At 41.9% G+C, this 20,797-nt stretch overlaps 1 protein-coding gene across 3 annotated transcripts in view; it reads left to right on the top strand.

The window, feature by feature from the left end:
* DMGDH (dimethylglycine dehydrogenase) overlaps window positions 1-19,864 on the top strand; it is a 55,694-nt gene extending 35,830 nt beyond the window's left edge. For 2 of the 3 annotated variants that reach the window (XM_089658364.1, XM_089658363.1), the window contains exons 9-16: window positions 887-1,040; window positions 1,659-1,824; window positions 3,433-3,563; window positions 6,154-6,371; window positions 6,447-6,604; window positions 7,440-7,499; window positions 10,568-10,702; window positions 17,995-19,864. In XM_089658364.1, coding sequence (XP_089514490.1) covers window positions 887-1,040; window positions 1,659-1,824; window positions 3,433-3,563; window positions 6,154-6,371; window positions 6,447-6,604; window positions 7,440-7,499; window positions 10,568-10,702; window positions 17,995-18,213 — 1,241 coding nt within the window. In that variant the 3' untranslated portion in view covers window positions 18,214-19,864. The remainder of the gene's footprint in view (window positions 1-886; window positions 1,041-1,658; window positions 1,825-3,432; window positions 3,564-6,153; window positions 6,372-6,446; window positions 6,605-7,439; window positions 7,500-10,567; window positions 10,703-17,994) is intronic. The other variant, XM_089658365.1, reaches the window with a different exon arrangement.
* Window positions 19,865-20,797: the final 933 nt, after the last annotated feature.

Here is a 20,797-nt window from a genome sequence, read left to right as displayed (position 1 = left end):
ATAATATATGGTGAGCTTGAGTCCTAAATAGTCTAATGATGAAGTTGCCCAGGCAAAGGCAAAGTGTGATTGGATATGAGATACTCCCAAACGAAGAGTAATGGTTAGAACAGTGTATTTGGCCTAATTAATCCTGAAACCTGAGAGCTGGGCAAATTGGTCCACAAAGCATCAAAACTGGGGATGGGAATGTTGGGTTTGGTAAGGGTTAGGAGGGAGTTTTCTAAATACAAGCTGATTCTGAAGTTAAGGCCTGTGAAAACGACCCTGGAAATATCCCAATTCCCCCTAATGGCAATCACCAGGGACTCAAGGGTCAGAATAAACACAAATAGGGTAAGGGGGCTGCCTTGCCTCCTGCCATGGAGGATTAAAAAGGATTGAGAAAGGTAGCTTGCATACTGCATCTTGGTCAAGGGTCTGGAATACAAAGCTTGTTTCACAGGTGAGCAGGCAATTCCCAATTCTTGACCTAAAAAGTTTATAAATTATATAATCTCCTAACATGGAATTAAATGCTTTGCTGATGTCAAGACAGAGGAGGAACCCAGTAACCCTGCATTGGTGTAACAGGTGGGTAAGGTGATCCACATTTCAGAGATTATCACTAGCTTGGCACCTGGGAACAAATCCTGCCTCTTCTCTCTGAGTATGAGGGACTGTAGATGTTTAATCCTATTTCCCAATAATTTCCCAACACTTTCAGGTCCACATAGAGGAAAGAAATGGAATAAAAGCCCTAAGTGACTGAAGCTTCCTCAGCCTTTATGGAAATCATTGTAAAGCAGGCTTGGAGAGAAATAGAGGAAGAGGCGGACCCCAGTTTTTTTTATTCTTCCTTTTTTAAATAGGTTATGTGAAATTAAATATGAATATTTGAATTTAGTTGGTTATCCCAAAGAAGAGAGATTTGCAGGAAGACCAACAGAAAGGATGAGTGGAATATATGAAGAGCTGAAGACAAAATGTTCCATGGGCTTCCATGCGGGATGGGAACAGCCTCACTGGTTTTACAAGCCTGGAGATGATACTGGATACAAGTAAGTGTCCATCTTTCGAGGCATCGCAAAGATTAGGAAACTCTGTCCAGAAAAATAAAAAATATAGATAAGTGAGTAAATAATTGCTGCTGCTTTGTAAAACTGTCATGCACATGTCTGAGCAAAATAAAAATTGCTTTGTTAATTTCAGATTGCATCATATATGTAATGTTTGGTTTTGCCCATTTACTATCTATTGCCAACTGCCAGCAGTAGTGCATTTATCTTTTCTTATTACCATGGGGTAGTAAACAAAATGGGATCGCAGAGATGTATTCAGGAAGCAGTGCAAGGATGATAACACAAAGAGGGTTATTTACTAAAACTGCATGGTGCCACATCTAGTGCAGCTCTGCACAAAAACCAATCGGTTTTCAGGTTCTATTGTCAAAGCTTAATTAAACAAACTGACGCTAGAAGCTGATTGGCTACCATGCACAGCTGCACCAGGTTCTTTTTATGTTCACTCCTATTCACCACTGTCACTGAGACAGCCAAATCAGGAGAATTTCCCAAATTGAAATCGGGACTTCACTCTTCCTTTGTCTGAAGTTATACTTTTATGATGACATCTGTTTATTTGACATTACTATTTTATATCCATTTATTTTCTCATAGACCAAGCTTCCGGAGGACAAATTGGTTTGAGCCGGTGAAACGGGAGTATAAACAGGTCATGGAGAAGGTGGGGGTGATTGACCTGACTCCATTTGGCAAGTTTACTGTGAAAGGAAAGGATGCTGTTCATTTACTGGACCATCTTTTTGCCAATATCATTCCAAAGGTATGTGGGTTTGTGATTTTGTTGGCTAGTGAGGAAGAGCAACATTCATTGATGATGCGCAAAGTGTGGTAGCCTGTAGTAATCAATATTATTTTAATTTTATTGATGCCAAAACTTGAATTCTTGACTACATTTGAATTTTTAAAGGCTGCTATTGATTGTCACTGACAGTTACACTATACTTTCTCTTCAGAGCAATGGGCATTTCTAGAGGGTTCATGTTTTTGCATCATTTGTTGTAAATTTTGATATTACTTTCACATTTCTAAATGATTGCCCTTCTATATTTTTGTTATGGCACTCAATATAGAGATTTGCAGTGAGAGCTCTGTATTTGATTCAGTCTTATTTAACTTCCATGTTTAGCAGCTGTTTATGATAAGATATTGGCCCCACAAGGAGTGTATTGCTTTCAAGGACATGACTGACTAGACGACTTGCTACATGAGCGTAAAGCAAAACCACTGTGTGGCATAGCAAAGCAGGAAACGTTATACAGTTAAGAAAAATATTTTCAAAATTGTAATGTATTTTGGTCAAGAAAAAAAGTCATTCGGAGATAAAAGATAGCTTACACACTGCAAACCCACTGAGGTTCATTTACTATAGCAGTAGAGGTGGATCAGAGTGATTCTGATTGGTCAGTGCTGGCACAGACCATCGGTCTGATCTGTCCACAAAGCACTACAGAAAACAGAGAGAAGAGTAGGGATTTCAAATCCCCAGACTGCTATGCCATTTGCGTTGGGCACTGAGGACTCCTCTCCCAAAGAGGTAAGTACAGCGAGGACCAAGGAGGTGGGGAGGGTGTGACTGTGAAGCTACACTTTGTGAGCTTTTTATTGCCGTCTGCCGTCATGTATGACATTATATGATTGCATTCTGATGTGAATAGGCCCTAAGTACACCAACATTAATTTATATTTTTCTGAAGTCATGAAGCCATCCATTCATCTGTCTCTTAGGTTTTAGCAATATTCATTTTTTGTTGTATGACAGAGAAGACTATGATCAGCAAGGGGTTTCTACAGTCAAACTCTAAAGCTGGCTATATACTGTACGTTCCTGAGAAGCGGGTTGGAATTCATTCAGTGAGTGGCCCTGCTGGTCACGCTCTATTCGTCAAAAGTTCAATCAACTTTTTTTGTAGGAGCCTGCTGGGAAATATGTGGCCAAACAGTGACTGCACGAAATCCGATGCAGACACTGTTTGGGTATTTTGAAATCTCCCACTGTGGGAGGCTGGGACAGCTGTCAAACTGCAATAGCCACAGCAAGAGAAGGGGGAAAAAAACTTATCAGTGTATGGGCTATTTAACAAATGTATTGCTGTACGTGGCCACCCAACAATTTAGAGGTTACATGTGATCAATAGGATCAGGTATTTGTTATGATGAGTGATGATAACTGCAATCCTGTAGGATACAGTAATCTTTATTTTTTTTCTTATTTTTTATCTCTTAAGATGGCTTTATGCATAATTTCTTTTTTTTTTTTTTCCTGCATTGGTGATTGGCAATCATTAAAAGTAGAACTTTTACTTGGGATGCTGATGACTAGTATGTTGATATGTGTTCATGTATTATTTGGTACTTTGTGTTTTTACAGGTGGGCTTTACCAACATAAGCCACATGCTGACTCCTAGAGGACGAGTCTATGCTGAGCTCACTGTGTCCCATTTGTCTCCTGGAGAGTTCCTGTTGATCACTGGCTCTGGTTCTGAACTGCATGATCTCAGGTATGTCCAGCATTTCTATTCCAAGCATTTTATTTTTTTGGGTAGTTAACATTTGGCATGAGCTTACCTGTCATAAAGACCCTTTCTACACTACTGTAACTGAAGTTCTGAGTTCATTTTAGGCATCTTAACAGAACCAGGGCTTCCGGTGACTGTAAAAATGTGGACTAAGGAGTATGTAGCCTGTTATTGGCAATATAATGTTATTTGACCTAAAAATAAATTATGTGATTTAGCAATACTTGTTTTTGCATTCCAAAAAATATTGCCCCAAACATAATGGATTGATTTACTGTAAAATTTGACTGCTGCAGGATTTGTACATGTAGCACTCACCCCCGAAGGAGCCACTGGTACTGTATATTGCCCAGGTTTTTTGCAAGTGGTGCATAGACAGCCAGGCACACAGCAACGGCCTCTCCAATTGGCTCAGTTAATAGTCTAGGGGTATCTTTTTTTTTTTTTTTTTTTTTTTGGCTAACTTGGACAGGGATAGGGAACTGTATGGGATACTCCAAAACTAGTTACAAACATGGAGAACACTCTTCACTATAGGGGAACTTCAGAAAAATATATCTTCTGCCAAGGAACTGTTCTCTGTTAACAACAGGCCCAAAATCCCCGACCAGATCTGTAATTACAAATGTCCTTTTAGGTAATTTTAAGCCTCCTTCTAGTACCACAGATATATTCCAGTGAGAGAAAGGTTAACCAGACTCATAACACTCTCCAGAACTCCTTTGATGGGATGATTGAGCATAGATCCAAGTAACTCCAAAGCAGGACTGAAGTTTAGCCTCCCAGCTAGCCCTAGCTGGTATCTCAATGAACAGTGGTTTGAGGTGAGGAGTAGCCACCCCCCACCTGAACAGGTGCAATCCCTTGCAGGAAGACACTGATGTTCTGCCCCTCAAACTATTTATACACCTTCCTAGCAACCATATGTGCAGTCTTTCACAGGGTTTGGCTGAGACAGTATAAATACTCATGTGGTCCATTTGCCTAGCTCCACACCTAGGTCCCAGGACAACCAAAAGAGTTCTGGAATGCAGAGAAGAGCAATCAAACCTGCAACTGGTGAAATACAGAACAGACCAAAATAACCACATGCAGCTCAACTGATTACAGTGGAACTAAGAGCTAAATTGATCTAACCTAGCACGAATCTAGGAGGGTGCTACATCCATTTTCTGGACTCATACTTGCTGGTGTTTTACACGCGCATTTCCAAAAGGGGCTCCATTATTGCTCTGATAACTGGGCTCAGCGGTGGGTACAAACGGCCAATACACAGAACAACCTCCAGTAATCACATGGAAGTCCATGATGAGATAAACTTTGTGTGCGTATATAGCAGATAATCATTTTAAACCGATGAGTTGTTTTGTTGCAGAAAGATGCTGCTCGAATGTACATGTATTTTCACAGGACAAATAGCTCTGCAAATTTTTTATAAATATACTCCTAACAATAGTGTCTAACTATACTTGGATTGCTATACATTGCAACTCTTCGAAGGTTGTGACCTTTGCCACTGCTAAGTAAAGATGGTCCTGGACTGTATGTATTATTATGGAACTTCAGTCCCCATGAGTTTTAGTGCCGCAAACTTTTTTTTTATTGGTGGCATGTGCCTTGTGGCACACCTGCGTTAATTGGGAAGGGGGTTGTCTTCGGGCATGCATAGATACACTGAGTATTGGAATTTTCCATACTGGTCTAGTGCATAGATTTGCCACAGGGCTGCGCCGGAACCCAAAGCCCTGCAACATGCGCAGAACTGGTGGGGAGACATCTTTCTTTACTAGATGAGAAAGAAAAGTGCTTCACTGGAGCACATAATTAAGATAAAAAGAATATCCAAATGTGAGTGAAGGAGGGAGAGAAGGCAGGGGAAAATAAGTTTTTTTTTTTTTTTTTTTTTTTTTTTTTTTTTTTTTTTTTTTTTGGGGGTGAAGCAAACTAATATCCTTTCATTCATATGTACAAGGCAGTTGCTGTTTTTACTCCTCACTTGTGCCCTCCCCTGCCCCTCTCCATCAGCACTGGGGTCACATTAGCAGAGTGAGGGAGAGAAAATGAGAGAGACACACTGGAATACGAATAGATACCAGTGTTCAAAGGTGTATTTGCTTTGGAAGAATAAACTTCTAACGTTGGGTGTACATTTTTAGATTGGGGTGCCTTGAGATTATCCAAAATTTTAAAGAGTGCCTTGACTAAAAAAAGGTTGAGAAACACTGCCATAAGAAGACCGATTTGGCTGTCCTGCCTATTGTCTCTGTGGACAACCCTGTTTAAAGTGCTCATGATGTTGAGATGCTTCTGATTCTGTACAAAAAATATTAGCGTTTAGTGAAATAAATTTTAAACAAAAAGTGCTGATACCCAAAAAAAAGTTGAATAAAAACTTACTTATAACCTCCTAGATTGTAAGCTCCAAGGAGCAGGGCCCTCCTTTCCCTCTTGTATTGAACTGTATTGTTGCTGTATCGTCTCCCGTTATATTGTAAAGCGCTGAGCAAACTGTTGGCGCTATAAAAATCCTGTATAATAATAATAATACTATATGCCACTAACTTGTTTACAGATGGATAGAAGAGGTGGCAGCTGAAGGCCAGTACAATGTGGACATCACCAATGTGACAGATGACGTTGGAGTTCTAGGTGTGGCAGGAACACTTTCTAGAAAGGTTCTCCAGAAGTTGACTTCGGATGATTTGAGTGAAGAATCATTTACATTTCTACACAGCAGAAGAATGAAGATTGGTGGAATTCCTGTAACAGCCATACGGATATCCTATACAGGTGAGGATGAGATATTCAACAAGCAATGGGCACCAGGTTTCCAGTAATGGTGAATATAATGCTGTGTGCTCCTAGGTGAGCTGGGCTGGGAGTTGTATCACAGGAGGCAGGACACCTCTGCGCTCTATAGTAAGATTATGGAGGCCGGTCAGGACGAAAGCATTGATAACTTTGGCACTTACGCCATGAATGCACTGAGGTTGGAGAAAGCATTTCGAGCCTGGGGGTCCGAGGTAAGCGCAACTCTGAGTAGTATACTCTGTTGTTTCTTTTTGTTCTCTTGTATTCTATTACTTGTTATCCACATGAGTACACCACAGTTTTGTGTCAATTGTTATTCATAATGTTGGCCATGTAATTGGGGACTGGACAAATCTGAGTTGCTTGGTAGTTCAAGAAGAGTTGAAAACACATCTGTTTTTTTTATTTTCAATAGAAAAAGGGAGGGCTATGACTCCTGTTAGTTTTTCCCATCTTCTGTCAGTTTTTCCCATCTGTGTCCCGTTGTGAAGATTTTCCTTCATTTCCTGTCCTGTAGCTACAATTTTTCATAGGTACAGCAGCTCATTCAAATGAATAGGCTGCTGTGCCTGTACAAACGTGGTCGCAAGGAAACCACATAAGTGTGAACCTAGACTTATACAATTTCCCATTGGCTTCATTTGCGAGGTCGCAGCTGCCTATTCTTTTGAATGAGCTGCTGTACCTATGGAAAATGTAGGGAAAAGGTCCCTTCACCTTTACCAAAATCTTAGCTGCAGGGCAACCTGCATAGTGTTTCAGAGCATGGTAGAATGCGCTCTACTTTCCAGTGTGTGGGGGTGCCATTAAGAGTTAACGTCACCCCCGCATGTCTGCTAACAGCAGTGCGTTTTTGATGGGGTGTGAGAAAGCATGCAATTACACACAGTCCCGCACCCGTATATAGTGTGAACCTAATTTAACTCTCCAGCATCTAACAAAAACTTAATAAAATACATTTTGTGTGTATATGTTTTGCTTTGTATTGTTGCAATTTTACAAAATATCAGTGAGTTGTACTAATCGTACATATTATATTTTGATCAGATGAACTGTGACACAAACCCACTTGAGGCCGGGTTACAATATTTTATAAAGTTAAACAAGGTAAGTAAAAAAAAACCAAACTTTTTGTGCAATTTACATATTAAAAAAATATGCTGGTTGCAGCCTGTCTAGATAGAAGTATCATCATGTGTACCTCACTGCCACCTTGTGGCTGCTTCATTAAGACTGAAGAAAAGAACAAGAACCACACACACAGAGCTGTATTTACTAAATCTACTTTCACACTGAGGAGTTTTTGAAGCGCTTTTGCGTTAAAAAAAGAGCCTGAAAATCTCAAGAAAAATGCTTCCCTATGTATGTGCATGTATATCTATGTATGTTTTCACACTGAGGCGTTGCACTTGCTGTGTAAAAATTCCTGCTTGTAGCATCTTTAGGGCATGTTTGGGGAGTTAAGAAAAAGGCCTCTTTCCGTTGAAATCAATGAAAAACACTTGAAAAGCGCCTCAAAACCGCCTCTGAGAAGTGTTGTTGGTGCAGTTTTTAAGTCACATGTCCTTTAAAAATGCTCAGCGCGGCAAAAGTGCCTACGTGTTTTTACAGCGGATCAGTGTGAAAGTAGCCTTAGCCCCCGGTCACATCCAAGCTGATTTTGAAATCGTGTGACTTCACTGTAAGTCACACGATTTAAATATCGGCTTTGACATCTGACATCGATGTCTATGTAAATCGCAATTAAAGTAGTGCATGCATGACTTTAAAAATTGGTGCAGCTCCAACAAAGTTGGAACAGCACCAATATGACTGCTCTAATAGCGGACAATAGGGTGTGACTTGGCATATGATTTGCAAGTCACAGGGCATGCAAAATGCGATGTGACCGGGGTGTAAAGCTGGATCACTCAGAATCTGGTGCACCTGTGCATGGTAGCCAATCGGCTTCTAACCTCAGCTTGTTCAATTAGGCTTTAGCAATAAAACCTGGAAGCTGATTGATTTCTATGCAGAAGTGCATGAAATTCTGAGCAAAACAGCTTTAGTAAATAAACCCCACAGTGTGTCTGCCCATAGTGACCATCCAGAAATGTAAACATTTTTTTAAACATAAAAAGGGGTAAAATGGTTGCTACTGACAATTCCCTTACTCATTGTTTACGGTGTTGATTCCTGCCTTTTTCTTACAACACAAGATGAAGAGAGATGGTAAAACTTGTGAATGTGTAAAGAATTAATGAATCAGCGTGTAAGAGGGGCTTTGTGATTGGCTCAATTAAGCGCCAAAGCACAAGTCCCTACCTCAGCTCCTGTCCTGCTAGAACACCGTCCCTCCTGCTGAGGCCGAACCCTCTGCCATCTCGCCCCACTGCTTGCCAAAGGCCTCCACTATACATTCCTAGCCGTTGACCCAAAGGAAGGAATGTCCACACATAAAAGTAGTGTTGCTGCACTTTACTGGTAGTATTCCGGAAACGGCATTACAGTAAATTCTGAAGTCACTTGACATTATACAGTCAATAACATTTGCTGGATGGTCCACAGTAGTCACAAGTGAAAGCATATGCAGCACCTCAGCGGCCTTCTTCCTTCCAGTCTGTCCTCTGCCCAGGATCATTAGTACTCACATGACTGTGCTCTCTGAAGTCACCTTCTTGCTAGGTACATCTCTCTCTTGGACCCTCCAGGGAAGCAGTCTAACACAGGGATCGTTCAGCCTGGCCTAAAACTCCTTTTGCAAAGCGCCCTAGTCCCCACTACCATAAGGGACAGAGACTGCCACCGGCTCCTCCTGAGTGCAGACCTACTCCTCCCGGCTTCCTGATCTGTCCAGGGCCTATGTGTGCTGGTTACATCCACATATGTGGGTGTTGCTGCCATGTCCCAAATGTGTGTGCGTGTGTGTGCGCTCCTCCCTACTTGGCTTATTTGGGTGCTGACGTACCCCTGATATCACTGCAGGAGGGCTCTGCCTAAAATGGGACTAGCCCCTGAGGACCCTGTCTACTGTAACCAGATGCTATTCTGTTACAGAGTCACCTAGTGGCAACATAGCTAACTGCACATTCCTATTGGCAGTTGCAGCTTAATAATTCTGTTTCATTGACAGGGGGAGGGAGGGGGGGTTTAACCCTTTCCTGCCCCATCCTCTCCTATACACTCTATGCTGTTTCTAGTAACCTGGAGTTTAACCCCTCACCTCCCTTATTCTGCATAGCTAAACATTAACCCCTTCATCTCTATCCTGCCACTGTATGTGACCTGTACATTAACACTTTACGTCCTCCTTCCTCTGTGTATGACCTTTACATGTAACGTTTCTAGTGCACCATTACCAAGCTGTATGTTTAACCCTCTCAAAACCAGCATGTTTCTTCTTTTCCAAGAATTTGTGTAAAAAATATCACCTTGTGGTGTATGCTTTCCCAAAAAGGGTAAATTCAGGGCTTCTCGTACTGTCCTGGCATGTGTTTTTGTTTTTTTTTCATTTGTATAGTAAAAAATTAAAACCCCAGTGGTGATTAAATATCATCAATCGAAAGCTCTATCTGGCTCAAAAACAAAAAATAATCATTTGGGTACAATATTACATGAACAAGTAATTGTCAGTCAAACTATCACAGCACTTAAACCTGGCCAGCTCAGTGGATTGCTTTATAAAAGGCCTGGATTCTTTCCTAGTTATCCATAATATAACTGGATACTAACATTTATAGGTAAAGTTGATCCAGGGAATATCCGATTGCCTTCTGGGGGCAAATTGGATCATGCCTTGCGTTTTTTTTTTTTTGCCTTCCTCTGGATCATCTGTGGGTGTAGGATTATAACTTTTCTTTTTTTAATGGTTGAACTGGATGGAGTTTTTTTTTGTCTTTTTTTTCAGCTAGACTAACGATGTAAACCTGAAAAATGGCCTGAAAAATGGCCTGGTTATAAAGGGGTATTACAGGCTGGTAAAATACATTTTAACTTGTATTGTAAGTACAGTATTTGATTTATGATCAAACAATATATTTTAGTGATGCTGACACAGTAACTGGCAAATTTTAATGTTGTTCTGACTTTTGTACGGCTTCTAGTGGTAAACATATTCATGTATGTAAATTTGTGGCAGGCGGCCATGATACTGCACACCATAGTCATTTATCATCATTCCTTTCCTGTGATTTCAGCAAGCCGACTTTATTGGCAAGCAGGCGCTGCAGCAAATTAAGGAAAAAGGGCTTCGGAGGAAGCTGGTGTATCTCACCTTGGAAACGGATAATGTTGATCCTGAGGGAAATGAAAGCATCTGGCACAGTGGGAAGGTGAGAAGAGTTTAATCATTGGAAGTGGATTGGAAATCTTTTCCTGCCACAGCGAGGAAACCTGAACTGAGAGCAGGATGAGCAGTCGCAGCATTTTATCAGATTGCATGGCAGCTATATGTTAAAATACCAAACCGTTATTAGTATATCCATTCTCATATGGCATGCTGCACAGTACAAATGAGAGTTTCAATCTCATTGCATGTATGGTGAAAATCTCAAGATTTTGTTAACATTCTGCTATGTTGTTGAAATATAGTTAGTGGCAAAAGCCACATTAAGGTGGTTTCTCACCTCACTGCAGGGGTTCATGTCTCATTCAGTCTAGGGGTGCAGGGATGAGGTGTAATACTTACCTTACTACACGCTCCAGCAGGGTTCCTCCAGTGGTGCAGCTGGCCCTGCAAAGTCTCCCCTCTAAGGCACTCCTGCCTCCTACATGTGGGGTTGAAGTGGAACTAAAGACCCTAACAGAGTCCCTCGCTGGCGCTGGCATCTTCTGCCTGGGTGCTGGTCTTGGGGCATATCCATTAGCAGAAGTCAGTCATCCTGGCACACAGGGACTGTGCTGGTGATTTCAGCTGAGCTGCACATGCACAGCTCAGTTTACATGCTACAGAAGACTGCAAGCCAGCCAGCACGTGTATTTTATCGCATTGCATGTCTCTTTTGTGATAATAGCCTGCCTGCATGCAGTCTGTTGCATGCCTACAGTTCCGCTTTACTAGCCGTTCATTTTACATTATGATGATGGACTGCAAACAGCCTAAATCGCCAGGGGGAAAAAAGAGAGCTAGCCAGATCAGAGGTAAGGTAAGTGATTCATCCTCTTCAGCTTCCCCTGGACCTAATGAGCATTTAACCTTTGCAATGTTGGGACCCTGCTGCAAGGATAGATTTTGTCTAATTCCTGGAGTTGGGATTTAAAAGTGCAGTGAGCTTTAAATGGTTGGTTCACTTTTACTAAAAAACTGCCTATGTTGGTAAGGGTCGCCATTTTAAATACCTCCTGAAGCCTGGCCAAAAACTCCCAGAGACCACATCATCCCACCCTGCCTTGTTGCTAGCATGTTTCTAAGACCATGCTCACCCTCACCAGCACAGTAGCAAGCTCTCAAACCCTTACACGTGTTTGATCCACTCCTTAGCTACATCACTGAGCTCGGAGCTACTACGACAGGAGAGAAAGAGCACATAGCTTGAAACAGCTGGGAGTGATTCTTATTAACATCCTAGCAATAGGGCAGGTTGGGATGATGCCATCTCCAGGCTTTGAGATGAACTAGGTGAACGTGAACTAACTCTTTAAAGCGATTGTTAACTTCGCTATTGAACTTGTACCTACAGATAAGGCTTACCTGTATGTACAGTGAATATCTCCAAAACTTGCGGTGTTTAGGAGATATTCACACAGGATGCTGCCAGTGATGTCACCGGTGCATGTGCTCTGATGGGACGACATATTCATGCCATCCCTTCAGAGATCTATGCTGTGGCCCTGACTCCCGTGTGCATGCACAGGAGTAACGTCATCACGGCTCAGCCATTCAAGCGGCCGCAGCCCGCAAACCCAGGAGGAAGACAGTGTGCCGCTGGAGGACTTTGTTTTACATAAGTGTGCCATAATGTGCTAGTATGCGATGCAAACTAGCACATTGTGGCTAAAACCACCCCCAGCCTACGTTGTTTTTTTTTTCGTTTTTTTATTTTAAGTTTGCTACCACTTTAAATGTCTTCTGAGGCGCCTTTCAACTGCCATAAACCTGTTGTGCCACAAAAACAGCCCTCATAATCATCATTAAATTACAGTGATAAAGCAACAGTACAAATATACCACATTATAAAAGGAAAATACAAAAAGGAAAATACACAAATACAAAGAACACCACATGAAACAAACTAACTAAAATTCCCCCCACACATCTAAATACAAAAAAAAGTGGCTTTTAAAAAAATCTCACCTAAGCAGTTTATTAATATTATTATACAGGTTTTATATAGCGCCAACGGTTTGCTCAGCGCTTTACATTATAGTGGGAGACAATACAGTAACAATACAAGAGGGATTTGAGGGCCCTGCTCCTTGGAGCTTACAATCTAGGAGGGAGTGGTGAATGGTACAATAGGTAATAACTGTGGGGGATGGAGTGGTTAGAAGAGTAGAGGATTCCAGTATTTGGAGAGGGCGGGATAGGCTTCCCTGAAGAGATAGGGTTTTCAGTGATCACCTAAAAGTAAGTAGAGTAGGCGATAGTCTGATAGATTGGGGTAGGGAGTTCCAGAGGATGGGTGACGCCCTGGAGAAGTCTTGGAGACGAGCATGGGAGGAGGGGATAAGGGAGCTAGAGAGGAGGTCTTGCGAGGAGCGGAGAGTACGGTTTGGGTGATATTTAGAGACAATATTGGTGATATAAAGCCATCCACAACACTGTCCCAATTTACATGTCATTGTTAGTGTTTTGAATTTTATCCGTTGGGCAACTGGGAGCCAGTGGAGGGATTGGCAGAGAGGGGTGGCAGATACAGAACGGTTAGTAAGGTGGATGAGTCTGGCAGCAGCGTTCATGATAGACCGGAGTGGGGATAGCCTGCGATGAGGTAGGCCAATGAGGAGGGAGTTAAAATAGTCAAGGCGTGATATGACAAGGGAGTTAATAAGTTGCTTAGTGGTTTCCCGGGTTTGGAACGGTCATATCTTGGAGATGTTGCGGAGGCGAAGTCTGCATGATTTTGTCAGCGATTGGATCTGGGGCTGGAAGGACAGATGGGAGTCTAGGATTACACCTAGTACCCTGGCATGAGAGGATGGACTGATGATTGTGTTATCGATATCTATGGTGAAGTCAGTGGAGGTGGCATGGGCTGGGGGGAATACTAAGAGCTCAGTTTTGGAAAGGTTGAGTTTAAGGGAGTGGAGTGACATCCAAGCCGCTATGTCACTTAGTAGGCTAGCGATGTGAGTGGAGACTGAAGGGGTGAGGGGAGGGGTAGACAGATTTGCGTGTCATCAGCATAGAGATGGTAATTGAAGCCATGGGAGTTTATCAAGTGACTGAGGGGAGGAGGTGTAGATGGAGAAGAGAAGGGGTCCAAGGATAGTACCTTGAGGGACCCCTACAGAGAGAGGGAGTGAAGAGGAGGTGGCAGCGTTATAGGCAACACTGAAGGAGCGCTGCGTTGGCTAGGAGGAGAACCAGGAGAGAGCGGAGTCTCTGAGGCCAAGAGTATAGTTTTTTGAGGAGGAGGGGATGTTCAACCGTGTCAAAAGCCACGGAGAGGTCGAGTAGTAGGAGTATTGAGAGTTTAGTGAGTGAAACTGAATGTTTCCAATTCGGCAAAATTTCACAGATGATGAAACTAGTAATTTTGTGACAAAATCAAGTTAACTGAAATTACCCATACAGTATCTATGCCTATGCAGCCCATATAGAGGGCGGTTTCTTGATAGAATCTGGAAGCAGGGGTGTAACTAGGGTTTCCTCAACACTATTAAACCAAACTGAATGGAGGCATAGTAAATGCTGTCCAGTAACCAAAAAAAACCTATAGAAAAAGAACAGTGTGAACAGAGTGGTTACATAAAGGACAAGGCGTTACACCAAAATGTAATCATGTAATGCTTTTAATAGCAAAATTGCAGTATCAAACAGTTTAATAAAGACTGCATAATAGCCATCACCTCACCCAATGACAATGGGACAATACAACCTAAAACCAAAAATAAACAAGAGAAACATCATGGCTAGGCCAAAGTGCATAATATGCTGAATAGGCAATGACTATATAGTCTTCTGCCAAGACAGCAAACACATCGGGGTGCACCACTGGGATAAATAAATGTATATCAACCAGATAAACGGTTTCAGTGCAACAAGACCAAGTACATATGGTATGCTGGAACGGATGTAATCCGAATCTATCATAGGATGTAAATGGTCACAAACCCAGGTGTGGGAAAGGTCACTTGGTGTAACAGTTCCTGGTAATAGATGCAGGCAAGCAGAGTCAGTATACACAAATGTGTGTCAAAGTGGTGACAAAATAGGGCACTGGAATCAACCAGGATAAAACATGGCCACCTCGGCTGGTTGCTGAAATGGATGTGTGACTTCAAAATGGCATTCAGTGAGAATCATAAAGAAATCCTTATGGAATCTGTGAATGAGTATGGCATTGCGGTATCCTTGGTATGAAGTGCCGTGTCATCCAATTATGAGTGGAGTGTGCAACTCACCACCTGCTTGACAAGTAAAAAAATAGTCACCCTTCTTAGGATGGATAGTTCCTTGAGGGAAGTCAGTATGGCAGCTGTCGTGTCAGGACTCTTAATAGGTAGAGCCCTGCCTCCAGATAAGTGCGCCGTGTCATCCATGTGTGAGTGAAGTGTGCAACTCACCACCTGCTTGTCCAGTTGGAAGCAAAGTCACCCTTCCTGGGATGGATAGTTCCGTGAGGAGAGTCCGTATGGCAGCCGTCATATCAAGACTCCTGTAGGTAGAGCCTGCCTCCAGAAAAGTGCACCGTCCATCCGTGGTCTGCACTGGAAAGTAGTGTGACTCCTCGTGTCACCACCCGGGACAAGGTGCGTGGATCCGATGTGTGCGACCAGCCATGTTGTCACTAATGTGTGACATCAACGCGTTACGCCGATGGGCATATCTTACTCAGTTTCATCAGGACACCTCTTCTGATCAGCAAGGATGGTTGGTAAGAGGTGACACTGAGTGTGTTGCCAATTAAGTGACCTGTTACAGATCTTCACAGATTTGAACTGGGGAGGCGATGGGGGAAGATTGTCACTAGTAGAGTATAAACTAATTGGAAACCGCTGACGTTAGTTACAGTGAACCTTGGCTTTTAGTAATGTATGAGTCTGCATAAATACATTCCTGACAAATCACATTATATAGCAAAAGTAACCTGTTTTAAGAACAGCTGTACCTTCAGCATTAAAAGCCATCCTTGTGTTCCAGTCCAGTGACTGTCCCTGAGTTGAGGTCATCAGTCTGCTGTAAGTAGGAGGAAACATTTCCTTCGTCTCATTGCCACTAGTGATCAAGACTGCAGCACTGGAACTTTGTAGCAGGTTACAAGGGAAGACTACAACAGGGGATGATCTCTGTCAGATATAGATCACAGGTACCAGGTAACATAATGGTATATCTGAGCAAAGAACTTAATCCAGGAAGTAGATGTTGACCATGCATGATAACTGAGCAAAGATGGCTCCTCACACTGTAATGGGAAGCAAGTACTGTGATCTCTGCTAGAGGTAATAATTACCTAGAAGGGTCACACTTACACATTACCTAGCATTCTATTCTTTAATGAAAGAAAATCTGTTCCGCTTTAAATATATATATATATATATATATATATATATATATATATATATACACACACACTATATTGCCAAAAGTATTAGGACACCTGCCTTTACATGCACATGAACTTTAATGGCATCCCAGTCTTAGTCTGTAGGGTTCAATATTGAGTTGGCCCACCCTTTGCAGCTATAACAGCTTCAACTCTACTGGGAAGGCTGTCCGCAAGGTTTAGGAGTGTGTCTATGGGAATGTTGACCATTCTTCTAGAAGCACATTTGTGAGGTCAGGTACTGATGTCAGACGCGAAGGCCTGGCTCACAGTCTCCGCTCTAATTCATCCCAAAGGTGTTCTGTCGGGTTGAGGTCAGGACTCTGTGTAGGCCAGTCAAGTTCCTCCACCCCAAACACGTTCAGCCATGTCTTTATGGACCTTGCTTTGTGCACTGGTGCGCAGTGATTTTAGAACAGGAAGGGGCCAACCCCAAAATGTTCCCACAAAGTTGGGAGCATGAAATTGTCCAAAATGTCTTTGGTATGCTGATAATTTAAGAGTTCCCTTCACTGGAACAAAGGGGCCAAGCCCAACCCCTGAAAAACAACCCCACACCATAATCCTCCCTCCACCAAACTTTACACTTGGCACAATGCAATGAGGCAAGTACCGTTCTCCTGACAACTGCCAAACCTAGGCACGTCCATTGGATTGCCAGACAGTGAAGCAGAATTTGTCACTCCAGAGGACATGTCTCCACTGCTCTAGAGTCCAGTGGCAGCATGCTTTACACCACTGCATCCAACCCTTTCCATCGTACTTGGTGATGTAGGGCTTGGATGCAGCTGCTCGGCCATGGAAACCCATTCCATGAAGCTCTCTATGCACTGGTGTGCTAATCTGAAGGTGACACGAAGTTTGGAGGTCTTTAGCTATTAACTGCAGCCAGTTGGCGGCTTCTGTGCACTTTGCTCTTCAGCATGCGCTGACCTCGCTCTGTCATTTTACATGGATGTTGTTCCCAGTTGCTTCCACACTTTTATAATATCACTAACAGTTGACAGTGGAATATTTAGTAGCAAGGAAATTTCGCAGATGGACTTATTGCACAGGTGGCAACCTATCACGGTACCACGTTTGAATTTCACAAATGTTTGTAGAAGCAGTCTGCATGCTTAGGTTCTAGATTTTATACACCTGTGGCCATGGATGTGATTGGAACGCTTGGATCCAATGATTTGGAGGGGTGTCCCAATACTTTTTGGAAATATAGTGTATATATACGCATAACAGATAATAGCAATATTTTGTTGCCATTTTGAAGAACTAAGCAGCTAAGAGGAAGTATTCTAATCTTTCAAACATGCAATGGAACATTCACAAAATAAGGTCACTGGAACAATCCATATAGCAGTGAATCACAGTCAGATGACAGAATAATAATTCATCCACGAAAACTGTATTTTTATTAATTACTAGCTGCCCAGGCCAAATTATTTTAATTTGGCCTGGGCAGCTAGGTACCAAATATCTATTGCCGTGAAAGTGTTAATGTGTATCGTCAGGTCTGGTGATTTCATATAAATGAGTACATTTACTTTTTTTTTTTGGAAAATTAAATATCAGAGGCAGAAAAATATTATATGTACTACACATTACTATGAATCACAGAGGTAACCCCAACGTCTGCTTAGCTCTGGTAAATGCGGTTCATACTGTGGAACCAGCTACTAGCTAAGGATTCATTGGTAAAGTAATTAAAGATGATTAGCTGACTTTAGATGTACAAATCTGGGCAGTCTAGAAACTTCAAAGGGTGCATTAAGGGACAGAAGGAAATTTAAATTGTTCAAAACCACTTCATGATCAGAGTGAAAATTGAATAACATTCATCAAATGCTACTTGTATTAACTAACCGATATGGATTTGTCAAGCATGGTTTTAATCGCATAAATAAATTCTTACTTTTCAGGTTGTTGGTAACACTACATCAGGGACCTACAGCTACAGCTCCAACAAAAGCTTGGCTTTTGCCTATGTGCCTACAGAGCTCAGTACAGCAGGACAGAAACTCGAAGTGGAACTTCTAGGAAAGCATTACCCTGCCACAATAATCCAGGAGCCCCTTGTGTTCACCGAGCCCACCAGGAACCGCATTCAGCAAAAAAGTGGCAGTCCAAGAAACAAGTGATATATCTGAGCCTGTGAACACTCATATGTATAGTTCATTTACCTCTCCCCATGCTTTTCAGGATGGTATTGCTCTGGATACAGGAGATATGGCTAGTAATTTGTGTTACCTTTCTTTATGCTGTTACTGTAGATCAGCCTTTCTCAACCAGGGCTCTGTGAAAACCTTAGGGTTCCTTCAGAGGTTGCTAGGGGTTCCTTGAGCTATGAGCAATTTATGCCTCTCAGATAAGTTCCCACTGATACCAATTATCGTTTATGCTATCAGTAAGAGGGGATCCTTCTTCCTAACCACAATTGTAAAGCACATTCTTCTCACTATCAATCACACTAATATACTTTGAGTTTAGATATAGTAATTATTAACGGGTTCCCTGAGACCAGAAAGTTATTTCAAGGGTTCCTCTGTGTTCAAAGTTTAAGAAAAGCTTCTTTAGGGTGACTGAAGAACTGGGAAAGCTGAGTTAGCAAAAATAGCAGCCTGGAGATAATGAATCTATCAATCCAATCCTCGCCTTGGTTATTGAAACAATAGCCAGCCTGCCTGACCTTTACCCAAGCAGTGTTCAGTCACACCCGGTCCTTCAACCACGTGCAAACTACACAAATCCAATCATAAAACCTATCCTTTTCTGCCTATAAAATCAGGTCAATGTGTGTATGTTTGTAACTGCTAGTTTTCCAGTCCTTAGATGTGGTGGCTGCATTTGTTTTATTTTTTCAGGCATTCTCCTTTCTTTTCACCTTGTAAGCCTGCAACAAGCATACATCCTTTCCTAATGTGACAACTTTCACCCAGTCCACTGTATCCATGGGAGTTGTTTGGCTTTTCTCATTTGGATTACAAACATTTCTTCCTCTCCATCTCCTTAACATAGGGTGGGAAAAATGTAGTTTATAGAGAATAGCTTGGAAGGAAGATAATATTGTTTGCGCTTGGAGTACAACACACGGGAAGTTACAGTGCTCTGTATTTCTGGGATAAACAGTTATTCTCAGTACTTGCCAAAATGTTCTTTGCTTTGGAAATGAAAAAAAAAAGTTGCCACACCTAAGGACTGGTAAGCCGCAATATATTACTTTTTGGTCGTTTGTTCGCAGATTTAAAGTGTAACTCTACCATACACTTCTATTTGTCTAAATAAAGCGGAGCGTTAGTTTCCCTGTCAAGGTTTTTTAATTCCCGTGTGTAATTCTGCTGGGGAGAATTCCCCTTCTCTGTTCATAAAGGACAAAAAGTTCAAAGAATGTTCCAATGGTAACAAAGAGAACAATTAAAGCTTCTAACTACTGTACCAAAAGTGGATTTTATTGCTGGTGTGTCCAGGTTAAAGACTTATCCCCTCACTTCTTGTTGTCAACAACTTAAACGCTATTCAGATAACAATAAAAAAAAAACCAGCAGGGGTTCTAATCCTTTTCCCTCCTATCCAAAACTAAAAAAAAAAGTGTCTGCTGGAATTCTACTTTTATATCTATCGTTTATATCAGTTTCTTAGTCCGTTAATTTCATCTCCTGTTCCAACCCCATAAATTGGTGAGGACATTAATTCATATTAAAGCAAATACCAGAAAATGAATGTACGTAATGTGTTGTAAATAGGTATGTTACTGAATAAATTAAAAAATAAATGTAAGCTATGTATAGTTCAGTTGTGTTTTCACGTTGTTTATATTGTTATGCTTTGAACACTGAAAACTCCATCCGCCAAGTATGATGATGGTGATGAAATGATGACGAGAGACTAAAGAGATCTAGTGCCCAGGAAATGGTACCTTTAAAGCAAAACTCTGGGCAAAAGCTTTTTTACATGTCCTCATTGCTTTTTTCCTGCCTTCACTAAATATGTCATCCATCCTCTGGATCACTCAGTAGTTGCTCTGAAATAGTCAATTCATTTTAAAATCAGATTGTTAATTCTCTTTGGTTTCCTGTTTGTAAGACCAGTGGCTGCTATGCCTCCTATTCCCCCAGCCAGTGGTCTTGGCACATCCCTCCTGTAGTTATTTCTGCAGGAAGCAGTGATGTAATTCAGCCCCACTTGCAGTGGTGGGCAGACTGAGACTCTGATATATTCAACATGTACCCACCACATTAACTATAATTCACTGTGGTTGATGGGAACGGTAGTTATCTTTTATTGCAGAGAGAGAGAGGAGAGGATATAATGTAATCCCTGTTGTTACACCTCCTCCTTTGGCAGAGCAGATGCTGTTATCTTTTGAATTTCAGAGAAGAGGTCAGGAAAATTCAAATAGATTTTTTTAAGCTCTCTTGTGCATTGCTCACACTCAAAAGTAGCAGCAGGTGCCATAAAAAAGTGAACACACACAAGTAAAGCGCACAAAAAATTACACAGGGTGTACATATGGTCCTCCTCCAAAGGGAAAGGATCCTGGCCCTGACCACTAAGGTACAAGGCTTCTGATGGGGACTGGGGTACTCGTTGTCCACCTGGCCAAAACCAGACAGGCCCCGTTTTTCAGGGGACCTGTCAAAGGCAAGGTCCACCCAAGAACTAGGTGGGGTTTCCCTGAAGGGAGACCCCATGTGAGGGGGAGTACTTGACCATAAGGCCACATGC

The sequence above is a fragment of the Staurois parvus genome, unplaced genomic scaffold (assembly GCF_062004578.1).
Source record: "Staurois parvus isolate SC_StPar_1 unplaced genomic scaffold, SC_StPar_1.0 ptg001065l, whole genome shotgun sequence".
In the NCBI taxonomy this organism is placed as follows: Eukaryota; Metazoa; Chordata; class Amphibia; order Anura; family Ranidae; genus Staurois; species Staurois parvus.
The sequence above is the reverse complement of the archived record's forward strand: the minus strand, read 5'-3'. Positions and strand labels throughout refer to the sequence as shown.